The following is a 24,739-nucleotide window of genomic DNA, read 5'->3' on the forward strand; positions in this document are numbered from 1 at the left end:
CAAATGTTTAGACCAAAAATTGGCTGAGTAATTTGGTAGAGACCACAGAGGTCAAATGTTTTTAACTTTGACCCCAATTTTAACCTCTTAACATTTATTGTTTTGGGTTTAAATCAAATTAAAAAGTTTGATCTATGTCCAAGGAATATGCATCTAAAATTTCAAGTGTTTAGACCCAAAATTGACGGAGGTGTTTGGTAGAGTTTTCAAAGGTCAAATCGTTAAACTTGGACCCCTTGACAGCCAAATTTCTGTCCAAAAACTGATTAAAAAGATTTCCCCAAATCTCAATACCCCCTTATGTCACATTTCGGGTCTGTAAACTGTAAATTGACAGAGTAGTTTGGTAGGGAAATGCACACACACACACACACACACACACACACACACACACACACACACACACACACACACACACACACACACACACACACACAATTTCACTTTTGTAGATATATAGATTATGACGTTTTCCTAGCCAAATTCAAGCATTTTCATTGACCTTTTTTGTGAGTCTATCACTTACCATTATAAATTAATTGTAATTTTTCTGTAAGCAAAAAATGAAACTTTTCTGTGACTTTTTCTGTGATCTGCGACTTTATTACTGGTTACTATAAAGTAATTGTGATCTTTACTTCATAAAAGTGAGGATTTTCTCTATAAATTTTCTTCCTATATTTTTTTTTAATGGAAACCAACTACTACACACTCAAGTACGCAAATAGACTTCCTTCTCCCTATCCAAATGTTTGCTCAAGATGATTGACAAACCGGAGAGAGGACTAAGTGGGCTAAATACACAAAGACATTAAAAAAAAGAAAAGAAAAAAAGCACTTGTAAATTCAACAAAGGAAACAAGAAATTAGTTCACACCCAGTTGGAATCAGTTGGACTCAAACTGATAAAGGTCTTCATATCAATTCACATCTTCGACATTAAGCAACATCAAGCGGTGCTGGTTTCTAAACATGTATCGATTATTACATACAGCTTTATTCTCGGCTAACAGGATGGTGAGGCAAAAGAAAATGTCTGATGATTTTATTTTTTCTTTTAATTTTTATATTTATTTTATCCAGAGCAGTGAGACTATTTAGCTTTTTATTTATGTTCATACAATAAATGTTATACTTTAATACGGGGATTCCTAATCTTATTTTGTTTTTATCATCTATGGACGCCATAATCATATATTTTTAATCAAATATTTGTTTCTAGCTTAGTAAAACAATCAAATAATTTCATTATGTTCATAGCTCAAAATACAAATCTTGAAATTTTCAATGAAAACACATGCAAGCAAAACATTTTTTCGCAGTCTTTTTGAAGTTTATGTAGACTGTGATTGGGAATCTCTGCTCTAATTAATTATCTACATAATAATAGAGTAAAGTAATTTTTTTTTTTTTTTTACAAAGGGGTTACCACTTATCAAGGCCCGGAGGCCACTCGAGGCTAAGGGTTTCATGTATGTTATCACCCTGCACCATCTATAAAAATGATGGGATTGGCCAATTGCCAAAGATGCAATACAAAAAGAAAATATTTCTTTAAATTTCATTTAAAGCTGCTGCTATGTTGAGCATGAAACTTGAACTAAAATACCCTTTTTGAATTCAGGCCAGGATGAAAGTGTAATATCTGTTTTGCCCAAAGATGGTACAATAATATCATGGAGGATATGTAATGCGTTGGAATAGGATAGGAACTATTTTTAAATAAGGATCATTTTTAAATAAAGAATCATTTTTAAATAAAAGTTATTTAAATTGTTTGCTATATTCAAGCGGCTAACTGCCAAAATATGAAGGATTTGACATTTAATCTGATGACATTTTTAATAAACACTGTTTAGTTTTATTATTTGTTTCAAACATACCCATCCTTAAACATACTACTAACCTTATGTAAGGGTGGCAACACTCCGCCATCAACAGAAAACAAATTAATCTTTGGAAAATAAAAATGACAAAAATAATCTGCAAAAAACAGAAAAGAATATAGTACTTACAAAATAATCTGCCAAAATACAATTTAATCTGCAAAAATTAGAAAACAAATTGATATTTGCAAAATAAAAATGAAAAAAGAAATTCACAAAAATCAAACATATTAATATGGTGGATTACTTTTTCCTCTCATCACTTGGAGCATCAGACAAGACTAGTTGATAAAATTTGGCAGTCATTTTTGGGAACTAACTGCTTCAATATTCATAAACTGGTAAAAAATTAGTCATGAGTCATATCATAAATGATTTCAACAATGCCTATACATATTTTATATGAAAAACTAATGTATATGATATAAACATATATCCATTTGGATGATTTCTTTTTACATGTATGACAATGTAAATTACAGAACTGAAGTTATGGATTGGGCTAAGTTTTATTTTGTGGAGTTAAGCTTCCTATAGGGTGTCTTTAGAATGATAAAAATTGGCTTAAACTTTTGAAATCTGTATAATTTTCTGTCTATTAATAATGTTTCTACTTTTACACCAACAACTGAAGCTGGCTTACATCACACTCCTTTTTTTTTTAATTAAGCAGCTCTTTATCAGCACTCCATATATACCTTGACAAACACCTTAAAAAAAACATCAACAAATTCCTGTGGTTTCAAATATTTTTTAAACCTGAAAACAATAAAAACAAAGATACTTAATTGTATCATCATCATCATCATCATCATCATCATCATCATCATCATCATCATCATCATCGTCGTCGTCGTCATTGTCGTCGTCGTCACCACCACCATTTTTGGTTTATCGTTTGTTTTACATGTTGGCATGTGGCATGTGTTGGACAACTTTTAGAAATTGACTTCCAAACTAACCTATCTGACTAGAGTTTATTGATTCCACTTTCTCTCAAGTCCATCCTTATAACTTCCTTCCATATTTTCCTTGGCCTTCTCCTGTGAACTGGCACTACTACCTCAACTAATCTACATTTACTAACCTAACATTCTGTAAATGTCATCATACCACTATACATATCTGCCTATATAATCTAGATTTAATCTTCTGAGCTCTCAGCTCTGTCTTTAAGACTCACATTCCACATCTATTGTATCATTCTCATATCATTGTTCTCCATGAAACACATGTCACCATTTGTAATAGGCCACACAATTAAACCACTTAAAAATTATTTGCTGTTTAATCTATTGGCATAAAACCCATTGACCTAAATGTTTATCATCTGGAGTGAAAATTAATTCTATAGAATTCTATAGAATTTCCAGTGGTCTGCTTTCTCAACATATACCTTAATTTGCAAGAAGCCATTACTTTTTCAAAGAGGCTAGCCGATTTCTTAGATGATCTCCTTTCTTAGCTAAATATTTTTCCCATTGCGGGCCTGCCGTTTGCAGTATGCGCCTATGCATTAGACATGCAGCTTTTTGCATGTCTACAACTTAATTCTGAAATGTTTTCCAAATTAAATTATGAAATTTTGTTCCCCTCCATATTTGTGTCAGTCATTATCCCTCGTTTTTGTGTTTTTAGAGAGTCACTTTAAAAAAAATAAATAAGTCATTTTGTTTGTCATTTATTCGTATAGGTTGCCCTGCCCTCTATTTAAAAAAGACTGTTTGAAGGAGGATATACAGAGTGGTGTACAAGTCTGAATCCATAGACAAAGTTTGGTATGTTAGGCATGACTGATTCAGCATCGCCATTTCAGCTTGGCTGATCTGGTGTAGCTGATTCAGCAGGGGAAACGATTCAGCATCAAATTAACACTTCATCGTTATAATGAAAGTTTTGTTTATATTTTTAAAAATATTTCAGTAAATGAAGACATTTCTTTCTTCAAATAAAATTGAAATAAAAATTATTAAAAGAAAAAATTTTAATTTGATTTCCAAAAAAAAAGAACTTAAAAATAACCATGTTTATTTAAAATACATCACAAAAACAAACAACACTCAGTCGTCAGCAATGAGATTATATTTTCATATTGTTTTTCTTAATTAAAAAAAAATTTAAAATATTTAAAAATTTTAATCTTTAAAAATTGAATTATAAAATAATTAACCAAAAAGAGTTTTTTAAAAATATGATTTTTTCTTAAAAAAACAGTTAAAGATATATAAATATTAAAAACTTCAAACCATGTTTATTTAAAGCATAACTCAAAAAACAGACAACATTCAGTCATCAACAAGATTATATTTTTCATATTGTTTTTCTTAATTTAAAAAAAAAAAAAAACTAAAGAATAGTTTTACGTTTTTAATCCTTAAAAAATTAATTAGAAAATAATTAACTAAAAAGAGTTTTGCAAAGACATAATTTTTCTTAAAAACAGTTAAAGCGATATATTTTTCATATTGTTTTTCTTATTTTAAAAAACAAATTATAAAATCTTCATAAAAATGTGACTGCCGAATTGTCCCTCTACCACGCCAAGCCAAAATGGAGACACTAAATCGGGCACGCTAAAACATCTCACTTACCCATAGACAAGCTACAATAGAGATTTCTTTTATGTTGAACATAATTTTAACTCTACTCTTGATCACTAGGGCCAATCCACTGGTGTATGAATTCTGCCAGGTCCAAAGTGGGATTTGACTCCACAGCTGACAGTTAGCTGATAAACCATCTCTGGGTATGTAGTAGTTAGAGGAAATGAGGAGTGGTTGGCATAGAGTAAAGGTTAGTTCCACAGCCAAGGCCAGGAAAATGGTAAACACCTCTTTCCATATTTTCCCCCTTTCCTCACCCTAACAGAGTCAAAACACAGTGGACACTCTCATTCTTTTTCTGTAAACAAATAGCCAGCCATTAGGTCACATTTCTGTTCAAGATGAAATAAATTATAATGCAAATGGCTTAGATGTTGGGTTGAGTTTTTTCTTCTTAAATATATTTTATTCCATATTCCATATTTCATCCTAAAACACTTTATTATCAGACAATTGATAGTTATATATACATTTACATTTGCATTATTAACTGCTTACAATGCTCACTTTTTTTATGAAGTACTATTCTAAGTGGTAGCTGTTTATTCTCTTATTAGAGAGCTTAAGCCATGAGTTGGAAGAAAATGTCATATGGAATAATCCAAGATACTTCCCGATGAATTTATAACACTATGTAGAAACTGTGTGCTACAGTAAGGAAGGTAGTGTTCAGTATTGTTTATGCTACTGCCGCGACTCTCACTAATTATTATATATTGTTGAAAACCATTTTTCATATGTGATAGTATATCTGAAATATCTACAAAAATTTGGTTATGTATGAGTCAGAAACCATATATGGAAGTTTTTCCAATTTTTTAAACTCTTATCATGTATATGGCTGCAAAGCTAATAACAGAAAAGTAAGATGCATTTTCTATAAATAATCATAAAATTTACAGTTTTTGCAAATTTGATAACTTGAGAAGAAGATTTTAGGAACATTTTAAAAATACCCTACAGGACAGCTTTAACAGCTTCAATATTTCACGCGATACTAAAGAGTTACTTCCCTTTGTCCATATTGACAAATACATTTGAAACAGCTTCCAAATCGATCATCATAATATTTTTTATATCAGAATATGAGATAACAATTTGGATTCCAGCTTTTTACATTTTGTTAGTTTTGTGCGTGTGTGCGTGTGTGTGTGTGTGTGTATATATATATATATATATATATATATATATATATATATATATATATATATATATATATATATATATATATATACTAGACTACCTGGAACCCGTTGGGTCAGTATTAGCTATGGAATTCATGTATGAGTGTGACACTTGTGACATAAAGAAAATAGTTTTTTTTTTGACATCACAGAAATATTTCTATGAAAGTATATTAAAATGAAAAATCACGGACAGATAACTCAAACATGAAAAAAAAATCCTCCCTATTCGTGTAAAGTTACCTATTTTTCCGAATAATCGCTCAAAAATAAAAAAGAAATTAAATAAATAAAATAAAATAAAACTAATATTGAAACAGATTAGTAGATGTGTCAACAAATTCACCGTTCTCACACAACTATTTTGTATCTAGAAATGTAAACAAAAAATAAAAAAAGAACGAAGGAAGGAAGGAAAAGTGACGGATAGAGAGTAGTAGTAGTAGTAGTAGTAGTAGTCTTTACTACAAGCAGGCTTTATTACAATTGTTCTTATGTTTGTCAACGGGTTAAAGTTGTTTAGTTGTAAGAAAATAGCGACAGTATAGTTGTAATAAAGAATAGTTGCAAAACACCCCCACTCTTCCCATGTTAAATAATAATTTCGAAATAATAACGTTAATATTTCAGTGCGCAGGTCAAAATCTGCAAAAGAAGCGATTTGTGTTTATTTGTTTACGTTGTTATAGGTCAATGTTTATGCGCGCATGCACAACCGAATGTCATAAACCGGAAAGTGGGTTACATAACTTGTTAGAAGGTCATTTGAATTTTATAATTATATATATATATATATATATATATATATATATATATATATATATCCTCAGAAATTATGAGTTACAGGCAAAAGTTTAGGTGATAACAGAAAAGAAAAAAGGCATGTGTTAACTTCTTTGGATCAAAAGCAGGTTTACTTCAACTGATGAAAAAAGTACAAGCTTAGACAGATGATAATAATGAAGAACTTGGAGAGGGGTTCATTCATGGAGATTTAAAAATTTTCCTCAATAAAAATTAAATTCTCATTATATATTTTTTAAACTCTTATCATGTATCTGGCTGCAAAGCTAATACTAAGACAAAAGAAAAGTAAGATGCATTTTCTATAAATAATCATAAAATTTACAGTTTTTGCAAATTTGATAACTTGAGAAGCAGATTTCAGGAACATTTTCAAAATACCCTACAGGACAGCTTTCACAGCTTGAATATCCAAATCCATCATCATAATATATCAGAATATGAAATAACAATTTGGATTCCAGCTTTTTACATTTTGTTAGTTTTGCGTGTGTGTGTGTGTGTGTGTATATATATATATATATATATATATATATATATATATATATATATATATATATATATATATATAAAATATATTTTAGTCATCGACATACAATCCTGTTTCATTGTTTCACAACTCATCAGTGCCGCTAGACTAACATCTATCCCAAGCCGAGGATCGAACCTAGAACCGTCGTGATGACAGTCGGCAGTTCTACCCCCTGACTACGGAAGTGGTGGCCGTAATTAATCTGTCCGAATGTCTATTTAAATAAACATCCGTCCGCCACTCGTAAAGGGCTCAAACGTTTGTTTGTAAACAAACCGCGAGCTTCGCATTTTTTCAGCTAAATTAAGATTATTTACGATAGTGCTCAACCCAAGAGGGCTCAACCCAAGAGGGGGGGCTTTATAAAATATATTTTAGTCATCGACATACAGTCCTGTTTCGTTGTTTCACAACTCATCAGTGCCGCTAGACTAACACCTATCCCAGCTGACTACGGAATTAAGCAGCGAGTAAGATTATTTACGATAGTGCTCAACCCAAGAGGGGGGCTTTATAAAATATATTTTAGTCATCGACATACAGTCCTGTTTCGTTGTTTCACAACTCATCAGTGCCGCTAGACTAACACCTATCCCAAGCCGAGGATCGAACCTAGAACCGTCGTGATGACAGTCGGCAGTTCTACCCCCTTACTACGGAAGCGGTGGCCGTAATTAATCTGTCCGAATGTCTATTTAAATAAACATCCGTCCGCCACTCGTAAACTCATGAAACAACGAAACAGGACTGTATGTCGATGACTAAAAAATATATATATATACTAGACTACCTGGAACCCGTTGGGTCAGTATTAGCTATGGAATTCATGTATGAGTGTGACACTTGTGACGTAAAGAAAATAGTTTTTTTTTACATCACAGAAATATTTCTATGAAAATATATTAAAATGAAAAATCATGGACGGATCACTCAGACATGAAAAAAAAATCCTCCCTATTCGTGTAAAGTTACCTATTTTTCCGAATAATTGCTCAAAAATCAAAAATTAAGCTAAACATGATTTTCCTACGAATTGAACGCCAACGAAATTCATTTAGCAGCAAAAACGCACATGAACCTACCAATGAGAAATATAAGAATGAAAAACCCATATTGGAATCCTTCAACCAAGTTATAGAAACTTAAAATCTAAAAAAAAAAATAATTAATAAAACCTGAAGTAAAAAAATAAAACCTAAATTAATAAAATAAAATAAATCTAATATTGAAACAGATTAGTAGATGTGTCAACAAATTCACCGTTCTCACACAACTATTTTGTATCTAGAAATGTAAACAAAAAATAAAAAAAGAAGGAAGGAAGGAAGGAAAAGTGACGGATAGAGAGTAGTAGTAGTAATAGTAGTCTTTACTACAAGCAGGCTTTACTACAATTGTTCTTATGTTTGTCAACAGGTTAAAGTTGTTTAGTTGTAAGAAAATAGCGACAGTATAGTTGTAATAAAGAATAGTTGCAAAACACCCCCACTCTTCCCATGTTAAATAATAATTTCGAAATAATAACGTTAATATTTCAGTGCGCAGGTCAAAATCTGCAAAAGAAGCGATTTGTGTTTATTTGTTTACGTTGTTATAGGTCAATGTTTATGCGCGCATGCACAACCGAATGTCGTAAACCGGAAAGTGGGTTACATAACTTGTTAGAAGGTCATTTGAATTTTATAATTATATATATATATATATATATATATATATATATATATATATATATATATATATATATATATATATATATATATATATCCTCAGAAATTATGAGTTACAGGCAAAAGTTTAGGTGATAACAGAAAAGAAAAAAGGCATGTGTTAACTTCTTTGGATCAAAAGCAGGTTTACTTCGACTGATGAAAAAAGTACAAGCTTAGACAGATGATAATAATGAAGAACTTGGAGAGGGGTTCATTCATGGAGATTTAAAAATTTTCCTCAATGAAAATTAAATTCTCACTATATATGTGTACAAGTATGTGTTAGTCCACAAGTGAGTTAAAATCAGGATTAATAACTATTTTAAGAGTAGAAGCTACACTGAGTTCAAATATGATATAGTGCTGTAATACAATTTCTATTTACTTGCCTTGAGATTGATTTTTAAAATCCAGCTTCCCAAAAAAGGGCACTCTGTATTTGGAAAAATATAAAAATTGCTTCAATCTGGAAGGATTTTTCCTTCACTGACCCAGGATAGAACAGATACTACATTTCGGTCCTAGTCAAGCATTATTAATTAGCCCATCTCCCCTCCCAATACACACAGTCTGAGAAATGTGAACCTCCTCAGTGATAATCCTGTTTTCCCAATTTACTTATAAGTAGGCAGGTGGAAACTCTCTACATATCCCTAATGCGATAAGGTAGAACATCTTGTGTCAAATTGATGGCTGAAAAAGACCACCGAATTCCCAAGAATATTTGCTAACAAGGATTTATCTCTTCAAATATTAATATGTTAAAAAAGTGGACATTATTATATCTTTTGTGCCTGATGGTTTCGTGTCTCCTGTAGAAAAAGCTATAAAAATCTTAACAAGTATTAGAACAACTCAGTCTATGAATTTATTAAATTGTTAATCAAAAATTTGTTGCAATGCAAAGTGTTATATTCCTAAATACTTAGGAAATAAAGACAAACGTGAGTTACACCGAGTGGTATGTGTAATGGGGTTTATTTATAATACAGAAACGTAAGGCTGCTCGCCTAAGGTAAATAGAAGTACATAGTAACAAGTATGGGGAAGAAAGTCTGATAATCAACACGTAAGACTATCCGTCTTACTGCGACTGCTTGTCTGCCGCTGTCTGCCGCTGTCTGCCAAACAGTCCAATATATATATACAGTTTGTAACCGGTGTATAGCCAGTTATGTTCCTTCACAACACCTCCCCCTGAAGCTGAAATCTTCCTGATTTTAGCTTAAATACCTCTTCCTTTTAGGGTCAGGGCTTAATCTCCTGGTAACTTTTCTCTTTCTTGCGCTTTTCCTTCTGGTCAGCGTTACCCGGGGTAAAGGTTTCTGTCCAGCCCGTATGGTCGGTTCAGGCGAAATATTCATTGTTTGCGGTACACACGCTGGTTTTAGTATATCAAAAATATCGCACAATGTTTCCATTGGTGTCTCTTCCACATTTGGAGACAGTCTGGGACGTATTTGATTTCTGTGTCTTTTGCAGACAAAACTTAATCCTTGGATGGTATAGACCATGCTCCCAATCCTTTTTTTGATAATACCTTCAACCCACTGATTTCGTCCATTTTGAAAATTTTTGAAATATACCTTTTCACCTGGGGAGAAGCACTTGGTATTAAGGTTTTCTTTTTTGAAAACTTTCTTTTTCTCTGGTAGCAGCCTATCGAAGACAGATCTTATCTTTCTTGCAAACATTAGCTCAGCCGGGGAAGAATTGACATTATTATTAGGATTTGGTGTCACCCTGTAAATTGCTAAAAATGTTTGAATACATTGTTCGTCTGTGTCCGTAGTAAGATTTTTCTTAAGTGCCCTTTTAAACGTATCTACAAATTTTTCGGCCAACCCATTCGATCGTGGATGGTACACAGGTGTTGTCATATGTAGAATATTTAGTGAGTCACAGAATTCTTTGAATTCATGAGCAGTAAATGCTGTTCCATTATCGCTCACTAAGGTTTTTGGCACTCCAAAACGGCTAAAAATTTCATTAAGCGCACTCACAGTGTTTTTTGCTGTTGGATGTCTAAACTTAAATATTTCTGGCCATTTTGAAAAAGAATCTACAATAATCAAGTAAAAATAACCATTTATAGGTCCCGCATAATCAATATGCAGACGTGACCAGGGTAGGTCCGTCTTTGGCCATGGCGTCGTTTTTACTGGAGGATCTCGAGCTGCTAATTGACATCCTCTGCATGTCTTGACACATTTTTCAACTTCCTTGTCCATACCAGGCCAGTACACATATCCTCTCATAAGGGATTTCATTCTCGAAATGCCCGGATGACCTGTATGAAATTCCTTCAGAATTTTCCTCTGTAACGTTAGTGGAATTACGATCCTCTCACCATACATGAGCACATCTTCACAGATGGAAAAAAGCGTTGTTTGATCTACCTTTTTATTTTTTTTTATCCATCCCAATTGATTTTTCATTTTCTTAATGAAAATGTCATTTACTGCCTCTTTTTTTATTTTTTCGAAAGTTACCGGAAGTTCACGTATCATATTACACATTGAACTTGTACATTCACTTTTGTCTTTAAGCGCAGCAATTACCGTTTCTTCGAAACTTTCGCTTCTTTTAGGGATCAACCGTGATAATGCATCTGCGTGTCCTAACTTTTTTGAGGATACATGTTCCATCTTAAACTGATAGTTTAAGAGGGTTACAGCCCATCGCTGTAATCGATTCGCAGTATGTGTGGGAATGCCTTTCTTTGATCCAAATATGGTAAGTAGGGGTTTATGGTCGGTTTGCAAAATAAAAGATCGTCCATGGAGAAATCGATTGTACTTTGTAATTCCAAATATTATCGACAGCGCCTCTTTTTCAATTTGGCTGTAATTTTTCTCCGCTGCAACCAACGTTCTTGAAGCATGGGCGATAGCTTTTGTCCTACCATCCTCATACTTGTGAAGTAATACAGCGCCAACACCGTAATCACTGGCGTCCGTTGCTAGTATTAGTTCCTTTTCTGGATTGAAATGTGCCAATGCTAAGTCTGACAGTAGACATCTTTTGATATTTTGGAAAGCAGATTCACATTCCTTATTCCAGTTCCATTTAACACCCTTTTTCAGTAACTCGTTAAGAGGAGCTCTTAAATTATGTATGTTAGGGATGTAAATTGCATAGTATTGAACTAATCCCAAAAACGATTTTAATTTTGTCACTGAATCTGGAGCAGGCATCTTTTCAATTGCTTCAGTCCTTTGTGGATCCGGTCTTCGACCCTCTTTGTCGATTATTTGACCTAGATATTTAATTTTTTTCATAAAAAAATCGCATTTTTCTGGGCTCAATTTAAAACCAAATTCCTGTATTCTTTTGAATACTTCTTTTACATGCTTCATATGATCTTGCAAATTTTCACTTTTAATTAGGATATCGTCAAGGTAGGCCATTGAAAATTCCAACCCTGCCAGCATCGTGTCCATAATTTGCTGGAAAATAGCAGGAGCAACCTTTAATCCAAAAGGAAGCCTCTTTAGCTTAAAAATGCCCTTATGAGTATTTATGCCTAAGTATTTGGAGCATTCATCGCTGATCTTAATTTGCAAGTAAGCATCTGAGAGGTCTATCTTAGAAAAAATTTTTCCTCCGTTAAGCTTAGAGAACAGATCTTCTGCGGACGGAAGGGGATAATTATGGTCCAATAGACAGTCATTTAAACCCGTTGAAAAATCTCCACAGACCCTTATTCTGTTATTTTTTTTCTTTACATACACGGTTGGACTTGCCCAATCTGTGTGGTTAACTTTTTCAATGACTTCCAGTTGTTGAAGTCTATCCAACTCTTTTTCGATTGCGTCCATCGCTGAAAAAGGCACATTCCTTTTAGGTTTGAATACTGGAGTGGCATTTTTCTTTAATTCAAATTTTGCCTCTGTCTTAATACAGAGTCCTAGTCCTTCGGCAAAAACATTGGGAAATTCAGTTTTCAAATCCTTCAGGAAGTCTTCCCTTTGGTTTGCTTTTTCTGCAGTTAAAACGTTACAAAACGAATTTATGGGTTTCTCCCATAAATTAAACAGGACAATCCAATCTACCCCAAACAGGCATGTATTCTTTCCTGGTACGACGTACACTTTGGATTTATGAGTCTGGTTAGCGAATGTCACTTTGCATTTTAATTCTCCCTTGAACTCTAATCTTTTGCCGCACACACTTCTCGCCGTCTTTCTGGTTTTCGTTAATTCAGGTCGACCTATCCTTTTCCATATATCTTCATTTATAATACTAATATCTGCACCGCTATCCAGAAGCAATGTAACCAGATGTCCATTTATCCGAACATCAACATATTTCCGTCTTTCGCAGCTTTTTTCTTTATTCATGCGAAGCGTATTTACATTATCGGTCCCTTGTCTTTTCTTCTGGGCACAGTATGTTCCCTTGTGACCTCTGAGACCACATTCATAACATATTTTGTTCCTAAACCAGCAGGTCTTATTGTTGTGTCTTAAACTACCACAACATTTACACTTTAGCTTTGGGTCTTTGTATCCTTTAAGGATCCTGTGTTCTTGGAACCTGGACTTTCTTGTGGTCCCTTGCCTTTTTACTTGCTGCACCTTAAAAATATTTTTCTCTTCAATGCGAGTGTTGTCTTTCTTTATGTTAATCAGACGTTGACACTCTTCAGTGACTTTTTGCAATGTTATGTTAGGATCCGCCTCCATAATTGTTAGGATCCGTGAACGTATATCTTTGTCCCTTGGTGCTGTGAGACCTTGTACAAAGATTAAACATTTAAATTGGTCTGCGGAAATTTCATTCAATTTAAATGATTCGCATAAACAGTTCACAGTGCAAGCATATTCTAGATAGTCTTCAGCTTCTGCCTTCTGAATGTTCAAACATTTGTATCTAGAGTGAAATAGGCTATCCCTTTTATCAAATATTTTCGACAAGGTACTAATTGTCTCCTCGAACGAAACCTCCTCCGGTTTTTTTGGTAGAATTAGATTTGCATACTTGGTGTTTTCATCAGTACCCAGTTTTTGTAGTAGCAGGGTAACTTTTTCCTCATCGGTCCAGTCTAAACATCTTTTCGTAAAAATTGTTTCGTATCTTCTGTAGTATGCAGGGAAAGTAACACCAGTATCCGGGGAGTAACGAAATTCCGTTAGTGAATTTGAAATACCCTCGGCAGAAAAATTAGTCTTCTTCCCGGTCGACGTTAGAATTAGCTTTTCTAAATTCTTTTGCTGTGTCGACATTTGTCGTTGTAGTATGTTTGTTTGTTCTTGTTGTGCCTCTAAAGTTTTTTGTGTTCTTTCTTGTTGTTGTTGCAGCTGTTGCTGTAGCTGTTGTTGTTGAATTTGTTGTTGTTGTTGTTGTTGCGCTAAAAATTGTTGAGTCATTTTTGTCTGTTCCTGGATGCTAAGGGCTAGAGCCTTAGTTAACTCTGCTAATTGTTCCATGTTAGCTTCTAGTACAAAAATGTCTTTTCGAATTCTACACAATAATTCCAAAGAAAAATCGTAAATTTACGTATATCGTAAATTAGTAGCAATATGCAGACACAACACGTTTCAACAAAGTTCATCCATAGTAATTCAACAGGCTTTGTAAAATAATTCTTTTTTTTTTTTTTTTTTTTTTTTTTCAACAACGTAAGTTCATACACAAAATATTTCTTACTTCCCACGACAAATAGTTCCAATTATTTATATAAAGGCAATAACAAACAATTAATTTTCCAAAAAAAAAAAAAATATATGGCTGCCGTTCCCACGTGGCATAAAATGGTACAATAGTCGTTGTATTTATATTTTTTCTTTCGAAACTCGTAATCCTTTAGTGTAGTTTCGAATTCAACTTGCGACCATTTTTTTTTTTTTTTTTTTTTTTTTACTTGTCAAAATAAATATAAATTCCACTTTACCTTGAACATGTTTCTATAATTTCTTGTGAGTTCTTTACGAAGAAAAATCCGTACTTTTCGCTACTTTAGGTAGGAAAAATTTTTAAATTCATTGACGCACGTGGTCAAAAATCCTTGTGTAGTTTGCTTTTTTCGTAAAACAAAAAATCCTTGCATTGTACACAGTCCTTGGTACGGTAATTTATCTCTGTTAAGAGAAAGAACATCCTTTCGTCGCCATTGTTATATTCCTAAATACTTAGGAAATAAAGACAAACGTGAGTTACACCGAGTGGTATGTGTAATGGGGTTTATTTATAATACAGAAACGTAAGGCTGCTCGCCTAAGGTAAATAGAAGTACATAGTAACAAGTATGGGGAAGAAAGTCTGATAATCAACACGTAAGACTATCCGTCTTACTGCGACTGCTTGTCTGCCGCTGTCTGCCAAACAGTCCAATATATATATACAGTTTGTAACCGGTGTATAGCCAGTTATGTTCCTTCACAACACAAAGGATCAGTGGCAGATTTTTTAGCATCTCCACTCCTGCTTCACCAAATTCTTCTCACCTAAAATGTGGTGACAGACTCAGTAGGAGTAATCACCAGCTTGCCTACAATGAACATATTGATGTTTCTTTGTAACAATTTGGTGACCAAACAAACTGTGCCCCACCCTAAAAATGCTGATAAAATCAGTTATCTTGAAAAGCATTAAGACAGAAAATCATCGGATTTTTCCTTTGTGTATAAATTATTTGTATGTAGACTAAAGGGAAGAAGAAATGGTCAAGGAGAAGGTTAGTGCTGAAGAAGACAAGTGGCTGAAGAGGATAACATTTTAAAATCCTGAAATTAATTGTGAAGAGAACAAGATGGGTCACCTGACCCAAACCCTATTATATCATGAGAAAGGATTAAATTCTCTCTCTAATAATATACCATAGCAGAGCAAATATGTTAACAACAAAACTAATAAAGATATTTCCTTATCATAGTAGAGATGTCAAGATCATTCCATTTTTTTGCGCATTAACTGTTTAGAGAAAGTTACTGTTGGAATAGTTCCTTAGGAATGGGATACTAATGAGAAAATGGAAACAATCACACATTCCTCCTTTGGAAAGTTGGTCGGTAAACCATTATCTAGTGTTGTCAAAGATATACAGGGCAGAAGTATTAACAACCATTCACAAAATCTGCGCACTAGCAACACCTAACAAAGGATAGCTAAGCATTTTTACTGGCTAAGAATTCCGAAGGATGTTTCTGAATACTGCCAGACTTGTAACATTTGGTTTGAAAGCTGAACCAGAAAATTTTATTCGTTCCATCTAATCCTGAAAGAATTTAAAAAAAAAAAAAGGTAAGAAAGGAGGGAAAGATAGCCTCTGTTGTCAGGACGCATGATTACTGCTGGAACTTTGTAATTTGGTATACTTTTCTCAGATTCAATATAACAGTGTGTTTGCCACTGAACCTTTATCATGTCATAGACTTTTCCCCAACAACACCATTTTCAGTACTGATATCTATAACTTAAGGTTCTTACGAGAAAAAGTACATGTTGAAACTAGAATATTTATATGTATTGGCTACATATGGAAAGTATGCTTTTTGCATCCATAAAAGGCAGGCTTAATGGAAGTTAACAGAAAATGTTTTAGCACTGAAAGGTTTAAGATCATTTAATGATAAAGATCAGTATTTAAAACAGTGTTGTTGAAGATAAGTTGACAGCGTAATTAAGTTTCAGTGGCAGATACGTTGTTACATTGAATACAGTGTTTTTGGGAAAAGTTTATGCAATAAAGATTTAAATACATTGTAGCATTGCATATGGTGTAGTCAGAGAAAAGTATACCATGTAACAAAGTTCCAGCATGTTATTTTTATCAACAGAGACCATATTTCCCTCTTTCTTTCCTTTTATTTTTATTCCTTCAGTACTTTATATTTAAAATATTTTTAGCAGACTATTATTATTATTATTATTATTATTATCATTATTATTATTATTATTAATTTAATTACAACATCTTGTGTCTGGCTGCTGTTGTTGTTGATTTTATGCTGTTAGGCAGGTCATAACAAATTACTATAGGCTATCTACATCTTCTTTTCTCAGACCTCCAATATTTTCCACAAGATTATAATGATAGCCAACAAAGTATTCTGAAGCACTCTGACATTGTAATGGATCCCAATTTTCTCAACCCACCTATCAAATCCCTTTGTCACACTCACAACAGATACAACTTCTACTTTCTTCAACTTCCATAATCTTTTATCTCTCTTCAAACTTTTGTACTTTTCAACCTTCATTTCTTTTTCACATCAGTTGCTACATCAATGATTATTGCCTTGTGTTCCTTCTTTTCTAACAAAATTAAATCTGATTTCCTTGCTTCAATCAAATTGTCACATTGGATATACATATCCTACAATAACTTCACATTATCACTCTCCGCCACTCCTTCTAGAACATACTCATACCATTTTTCACTGCATTGCAACCCTCTATTCTTGCATTTATCCCAATGGACCTTTTTCACAACATTGTCATGACGCCTCTTGTACTCCTTTTGAGCTAACTTCTTACAACTACTGACGATGTGTTGTACATTCTCATCTTTCTGGCTACACAATTGACACAGGGAATTTTCAGCTGCTTTATAAATGTGATACTTCATATAATTTGTCCTGAGCGATTGCTCCTGTGTGGCACATATTGGGGATAAAGTCATATTTTGATCCCCATCGCCAAGTTATCTTTAATGAATCAACCATGCATTTTCTTCTTAAACTACTTCTCTTTCGCTTCTTGTTAATTTCTTGCCTTAAAGTTTTTGCTTGCTTGCAATTTTTCAAATTTTGAAATGCCATTTATAAGTTTTTTCTTACAGTTTGAGATGCAAACTTCAGACTATTTTCTTCTTCTTTTATGCATCATTCTACACTTATTAGGCCTCATCCTCCCTCTTTTCTTTTTGCATATAACCTAATCTATCGACATCACGGGATGAAAATATCCATTCATTGTCATTGTTTTCCTTGTCTTCCTCTCCATATCTTTTAGCTTGTTTTTTTTTTATTGAATAATATCCACCTCATATCAAAATATAGCCCATGTGTTTACTGTGGATATTCTGTTTTTTCCATTCAATCAAGAACCCAATATAGTCTTCTCCTGTATTCTTTTCCTATTATTTTTTTCATTTCAGCTTGTTTGATTTTTATCTAATTCCCCAATTCCTAAATAGGTGTATCTTTCTTCTCCAACCAATTTCATTATTTCTTCGTTCAAACGCTTTATTCCTTCATTTTCAACATTTTTTTCTCTTTTTTCAATTTCAAGACACCACACTTCTTCATACCAAATTCCATGCCTATGTCATTACTGAACAGTCTTTACAAGCATACTTAGCTGATATTCATTCTTTGCATACAACTTTAAGTTGTCCTTAAATAATAAATGGTTTACCTGGTACTCCTTTTTCTCCACTCATCACATATATTTACCTTTCGCAATATGAACGACAAGGGCACCATGCTAAAAAAAAGCAACAACAAAAAGAAACAATGGTGAGAAGCTGCCCCCTTGAAAAATCCCTCTCTTCATATGAACTTACTCAAGATCTTCCCCATTTGATGTCAATGACACCTCCCATTGTTTCATACTTCTTTCCAAGAAGTCTCGCATATTCACTGCTATTTCAGACATTCCCTAATCTAACTATGTAGAACCAGATCACATGCTTTGTAGTAATTTATTCATGATTTGTGAGTCTCCTCTTACAATCCAGAAGTATTGTCCTATCAATAAGTGATTTTTAGTCCCTCTACTACCTCACCTACATCTCTTTTGTTCTTCAGGTAAGATTTTTTTGCTGTTCCAGATATTGGTAAATCTCATCTGCCAAAATGATTGGCAGAAGTTTCTACATCAATGGAAGGCAGGTGATGAGCCAATAGTTACCGACCACAGTAACTTTTGATGTATTTTTCTGGCAGAGCACTGTTCATCCCTGCGTGTTCCATTCAGGAATTAGATTTCCTGTCAAAATTCCATGAATTTGAGATGCAATCCTTTCATGCAAGTTGGTATTCAATATCCCTGAACACCATCTGGTCTGAGAGCCTTCCAACTTGGAATTTTCCTACATCATTTTTGAACTTTCTCCTTGACCACGTTCACTACATGTTGAGTTTACTTAAACTTATTTTCTATTTCATTCTTCAAATCTTTCAGCCACAAAGCACTTCAATTATGTTCCTTTTGAACGCTCCAAATATCACTCCAAAAGTTTGCGCATTCTTCTGTGTTTAGTACTTCATCTGAGCAATTTGAACTTTTATTAAGTTCTTCATAGAACTTCCTCTGCTCTAAACGACATATTCTGTCTAAACTGTTCAATTCTCTCTTCATATCTCTTCACCTTTGCATTTTTTGCTTTATTTCCTTTAGGACAGTTTTTATTCCCTTTCTTTCCACTCTATACTTTTCATTAAATTGTTTGACTTTCTGTGTCTTTTTCGTACCCAATTGCCTTTTCAACCCTCTTTCAAGCAAGTTTACATCCTGTCTTAATTTCTCTTTATCATATTTTATTGTTCGTTTCCACCTTGGTTCATTCCTTTTCTGTGAATCATCTTTTTTCAATCTGAGTTTTCTGCAACGCACACACTTCCTGCTATGATCAAATTATTTGTTTCTGTGATGGTCTTGCATTTCACATACTTTCCTGTTCCTTCTTTCATTGGATTATTTCAATTATCGAATATCAATACATCAAAGGCATTCCAATAGAAAACCTATCTAAGAACACTACCAGGCACATAAAGTACCATCGCGTGAAATTTTATAAAAGTTGATCCAGCCTTTTTCGAGTCCACAGAAAACGAACACGAACACACACACACACACACACACACACACACACACACACACACACACACACACACACACACACACACACACACACACACACACACACACACACACACAGAATCAAAATTCCTTTTATATAATAGAAGAGCTTTCTCTTTGCCTATTTGTCTGTTTTATTTTTTCTCGAAACCTAGAGAGCCAATCTAGCTGAAATTCTGTATGTTCCTTGTCTATGATAAGCTGTAACAAACTAAGTATTATGGTATCCGTTTGATGCACAGTTAGATATTAACTTTAGATTAGTATTTAATGCAAAACTGAGCACAAATTTAACCCTATTCAACCATAAATTTGGCATATAGCACTTAGAAGATCTAAGTCAACAGCCTATAACTTTTATCATATTTTTGTAAAGTTGAGGTAACATTCTTTGGACATACAACATGGCAATAGGAGAATATTTCCAATTCAAGCAAAAATCTAAGGCATGGTACATTTTCCAGTCCTACTTAATGCAAAAAGCCTGCAAAGATTCCTCTGTATGACTAGTTATTATCAGAAATTCTACAATAATTTTTTAATACATCTTTTCCCCTTATCAATTATTGAAGAAGAAATCCAAGTTCATCTGGGCAACTTCATGCTAACAATTTTCAAACAAAGATCTTTTTCTTTTACAAGAATAAGAAATCTTTCTCCAACTACTGATTGTCATAGTTAATAGCACCCTTTGTTGAAGTTCAATGTTCAAACTCCTCAGCCTGACATTCTCAGACATGAAATGGAATAAGTACATAGAAGACATTGCCAAGGTTTTCTCGATCAGACTAGAAATCTTCTATTAGTATCCTATATCTCTCTAAAGCCACCATTCATCTGTGTATGGAATACTGTTGCTATATTTTGGCTGGTGCACTAACCATTAGCCTATCCCTCTTGGACAGGATGCAAAATAGAGTTTATAACCTAGTCCAGCCCCTATCACATTGTCACAGTATTGCATTCCTGTATTTGTTTTCAAGTACTTCCACAGAATGTGCTCCAATGGGATTATTGCTTTTGTATCATTAATGAAAATAACTTTAATCACTTAACTAGTTGCAAAATCCCAACCCACACTATAGAGATCCCTAAATGCCAGAAGATTTTTTACTATGATAATTTCTTTCCTCAGACTGATTCTTTTTGGAATTCTTTTTCTGCTCCCTGTTGCACAGTACCAATATGCAGAAATCTATTTCTCAAGAAAGTTTAAAATCTGCCAGAAAAATTATTCTATTATTGAAAAAAAAAGTCATGCCATTAGTATTAAACATTTCAATATGCATAAATATCGGCTTCACAACCTGTTAATCTTTTTTAAGTTAAGTGAGCGATAAAAACCGAATGTTACTCTGTTGAACTTTAACCTTACAAGAGTATGATTTAAATATTCAGTATACTTGGAGCACTGATAACGTTTGTGCTGATGCGTTATCTCAAGTCTGAAAATATTACAATTACAATACATCCTTGAAAAAATCCCATCTTTTGAAAAATTACTGCATACAGCAATTTTCCTTTTTTGGTGGGGAAGTGTAAGTTAAAAATAAAACATTATCTGAGCAGTGAGAAAACTTATTTTGTCCCACCCTTTCCTTTTGATATGGCCTTTAAGTTAAAAACTTTATTGTTTAAATGGCGTATCTTAATTCTCAGATTTTAAAAGGAAAAACAGTCATGGTTAGTTCATGTACGCATGTGCAGTTGCAAAAGCAGTTTCTGGTATATAAGGTGAAAATCAATTTCCTGCGAGCTATTACTGAGAGAACACATCTTCACTGCCTTCCTTCTTCATATGTATCTGTGTACAAATAGGTATCAAAACCATCACCATTCTTAACTCTTGATGAAACTTTAAAATAAATAAAAAGAAACGAAATATTTATCCATAACATGGGTATGATTTTATATTTTATACTTTGTTGTTTATTTTATATTTTGCTGTTTATTTTATATGTTGTTGTTTTTATATTTTGTTGTTTATTTTATATATTGTTGTATATCCTTTTTCCATTTCATTTTATATTGTCTGTGCATACACACTTATGTGTATACGAGCACACTCTCCCAGTATTATCAGGTACCATGGAAGTTACTGCTATGCTGCAGAGGCTATGTGACACACATGGATCTAAGGTGGCTAATGGCTATCTCTTTTGTACTCAGTCACAAACAAATACTTTTGTGATAGGAGGGCGTATCCTAAATATTTCGAATCTAATTTTTAGGCAATTGATTGATGAAAAGTTGTAGGATTTTGAATTCTTTTAGTTGTGGGGAGAACTGCTTGACACAGGCTGGCAGAAAAGGATACCAGACACAGAACTCTGCACTCGTATTGGGCTCCCAAGCATTCCTACTATCTTGATGAAGGTTTAACTTCGCTGGGCTGGTCATGTAGCCCACATGGCAGACTACAGACTTCCCAAGAAATTTCTGTTTGGTGAGATACAACACGGCAAATGCTTCCATAGCGGTCAGAGAAAACGATGTAAAGATACTTTGAAGACCTCTCTGAAGGCCTTCAACATTGATCGAACATCATGGAAGCAGACAACTTCAGATAGAACAGTGGTGAGCCACTGTTCACAACGGTGCCCACCAATATGAAAATAACAAGAAAGCTGCTGCAGAGAAGCACAGGCAGGATAGGAAGAACAATATCTTGAAGTCCTTAACATCTGCTATAATATCCTGTTTTCACTGCAGCAGAATTTTCCAAGCAAAGATTGAGCTTATCAATCATCTCTGCACTCATGGATGATGGCCTTCCCACCCACGTTCTAGGATGATTAGATGGTCCTCGTTGTTCTGACAGATGAACAACACCTTTTTCTGAATTCCTGAAAGATGTGTGATGAGCATAAAACTATTTAAATTCCCTTGTGATATTCTGACATATATTTCATGAGTCAGATTGGGTATAGTTAGCATGATTTTAGTATGGTAAATAACAGATTTTATGCTGCACTTTCTCTACAGAGGACAGTTATCTCTTGTTCTGTAGGAACGTGTGTGTGTGTGTGTGTGTGTGTGTGTGTGTGTGTGTGTGTGTGTGTGTGTGTGTGTAACTGGGTTTAAGGTTTAGAGATGATCTATGATTTCATTCAGATTAAGTGCCACAGTTTACACTGGAGCTGAAGGCTTGTCCCTTGTGGACATTTTGCAGGACGTTTCCAAATAAATCAGCCTTTCTGGCTCCAGACATCATGAGCCAGTTGTACTAACTGCATATTCTAATTGCTGAATGTTTGAGTTAAAGAAAAAGAAGAATGATGTTCAGATCGGCAAGTTCACACGTAACAAAAATTTGTCCTGTTTCTTTTTCGACGTTATTGCAAAGAGGTTTTCTTCTACTGACATCAGATTGCAAACTACACCGTACTGACGTCAAGTCAACAAAATAGAATCGTTTCCAACTGAAGAAATGCTGATTTTTTATATTGTCAAACCTGACCACATCTCAATTTGCATAAGACACGTTTTTATCTCGTGTCAGTCAGGTTTTGAGTTTAAGACCTTTTCTCTGTCTTTCCTTAAGTAAATGACACCTGTACTAATCATTCATACTACAATTTTCCCTACACATATAATGGATCCGACATCAAGCAATATGGATACAATAAAATTCACATATAAAAGTGAGTGGGAAATGCTTAAATGTTTTGTAATGACTTCAGAAGGACCTAGTGTTCTAGAGCTACCCTTTCTCAGTGAGTAAGAAGATTATAGTTCGACATTCAATGGATATAATTTGTTGTCTCCAGTAACAAAATGAACCGTTTACGTCATGGCTTGATTTGGATGATTGACACACTCTACACTACCATAAAATAAATACAGACACAAAATCTTAAAAGTAAAGTAACGTTGATTCCGTACATCTTTTTATTTCTATCAGCTGCAATAATTGTATTCACTTTTCTAGTATTGCTCACAACTTCTTTATTTCAGATATTACTCTGTAAATTAATATTGTTAATAATAACTTTGTAGGACTGACCTGAGTCACCCCTAAAACCAAATAGTAGGACGAAAATAATACTATTCCCCAAGAAATAATAGTTTCTGATCCCCTCTCTTTCTCTTTCTCATAAACAGGACACAAACCAGAAACTGCTATCCAAAGTCTCTCATCATCTCCCTGTCCCCCTCTCTCTCTCTCTCTCTCTTTCTCCTTAACCAATCCCTAGCCAGTATGACAGGCGAGTAGGCAGCACACTCTTAGCACCGAAACAAATGAGACATATGTTGCCAGTGAACATTATTAACAAGAGGTGTACTCACTCCAAAATGCAAAAAGGCAAATAAAATTCTTTCCTTTTAAAGGCTAACATTTGCATTACTTTTATTATTCCAACAACAACTAATGAAGACAAGTGCCAGACAGTGTTACAACTTTCTCAAACTTTAATTCTTTCATACATAACAAGTAGAAGTGTCCAGAAATAATCATCCAAAAAAAAAAAAGAAATCACCAAAAGTAGACTAATCACTTGATTTCGATAAAAGTTTGGAGCGTGAAGCTATTATTGATAACATTTACTTTCAAACATTTAGTCAAATTTAACCACTACTTTCGTCTGTTTAAATTTTATCTGTTGAATGACCTCTGAAAAAATAAATTCCTGGAAAATAAAGTGACATGCAAAAGTATTGGATACATGCTATTTTCTGTTATAACTCTAGTTTATATTCGCGATTTTGCCTGATCTCTGGTAAGTAGTATTTCGTAAAGTTCTTTTAGTTGTATGTGGAAGGAAAAATAAAACTCATGGTTGAATGCATATTTTTTTATCAAAGTTCAAAATGACCCTATACAAAAGTATTGGATATGTTAATTTAATATTTTATTGCACAGTTTCTGGTTTCACTGCTTCCAGTCGTTTTATATAGTCGTTTTATATAGTCGTTTGAGATAGTCATTTTATATAGTCGTTTTATATAGTTGTTTTATATAGTCACTTTATATAGTCGTTTGATATAGTCATTTTATATAGTCTTTGATATAGTCGTTTTATATAGTCGTCCATATGTTTTTCTTTTTTTTACACTGATCCACCATTACTTTACTCCATTCTTCATTGCATAATTCCTCTAATCATAATTAATTCTAATTGCTTGATATTTAGTGGATTCCGTTTACGAACTTTAACATTCAAAATATTCCACAAATTCTCAATTGGATTCAGGCCAGGAGACTGACTTG

At 33.6% G+C, this 24,739-nt stretch overlaps 1 protein-coding gene across 1 annotated transcript in view; it reads left to right on the forward strand.

The window, feature by feature from the left end:
* The first annotated feature begins 573 nt into the window (after positions 1 to 573).
* LOC145245973 (glyoxalase domain-containing protein 5 homolog) overlaps positions 574 to 24,739 on the forward strand; it is a 58,169-nt gene continuing 34,003 nt past the window's right edge. Inside the window, exon 1 of the mRNA XM_080107762.1 lies at positions 574 to 1,017. Coding sequence (XP_079963888.1) covers positions 973 to 1,017 — 45 coding nt within the window. The 5' untranslated portion in view covers positions 574 to 972. The remainder of the gene's footprint in view (positions 1,018 to 24,739) is intronic.

The sequence above is a fragment of the Euprymna scolopes genome, chromosome 23 (assembly GCF_053919585.1).
Source record: "Euprymna scolopes isolate OS-2025 chromosome 23, ASM5391958v1, whole genome shotgun sequence".
NCBI classification, from domain to species: Eukaryota; Metazoa; Mollusca; class Cephalopoda; order Sepiida; family Sepiolidae; genus Euprymna; species Euprymna scolopes.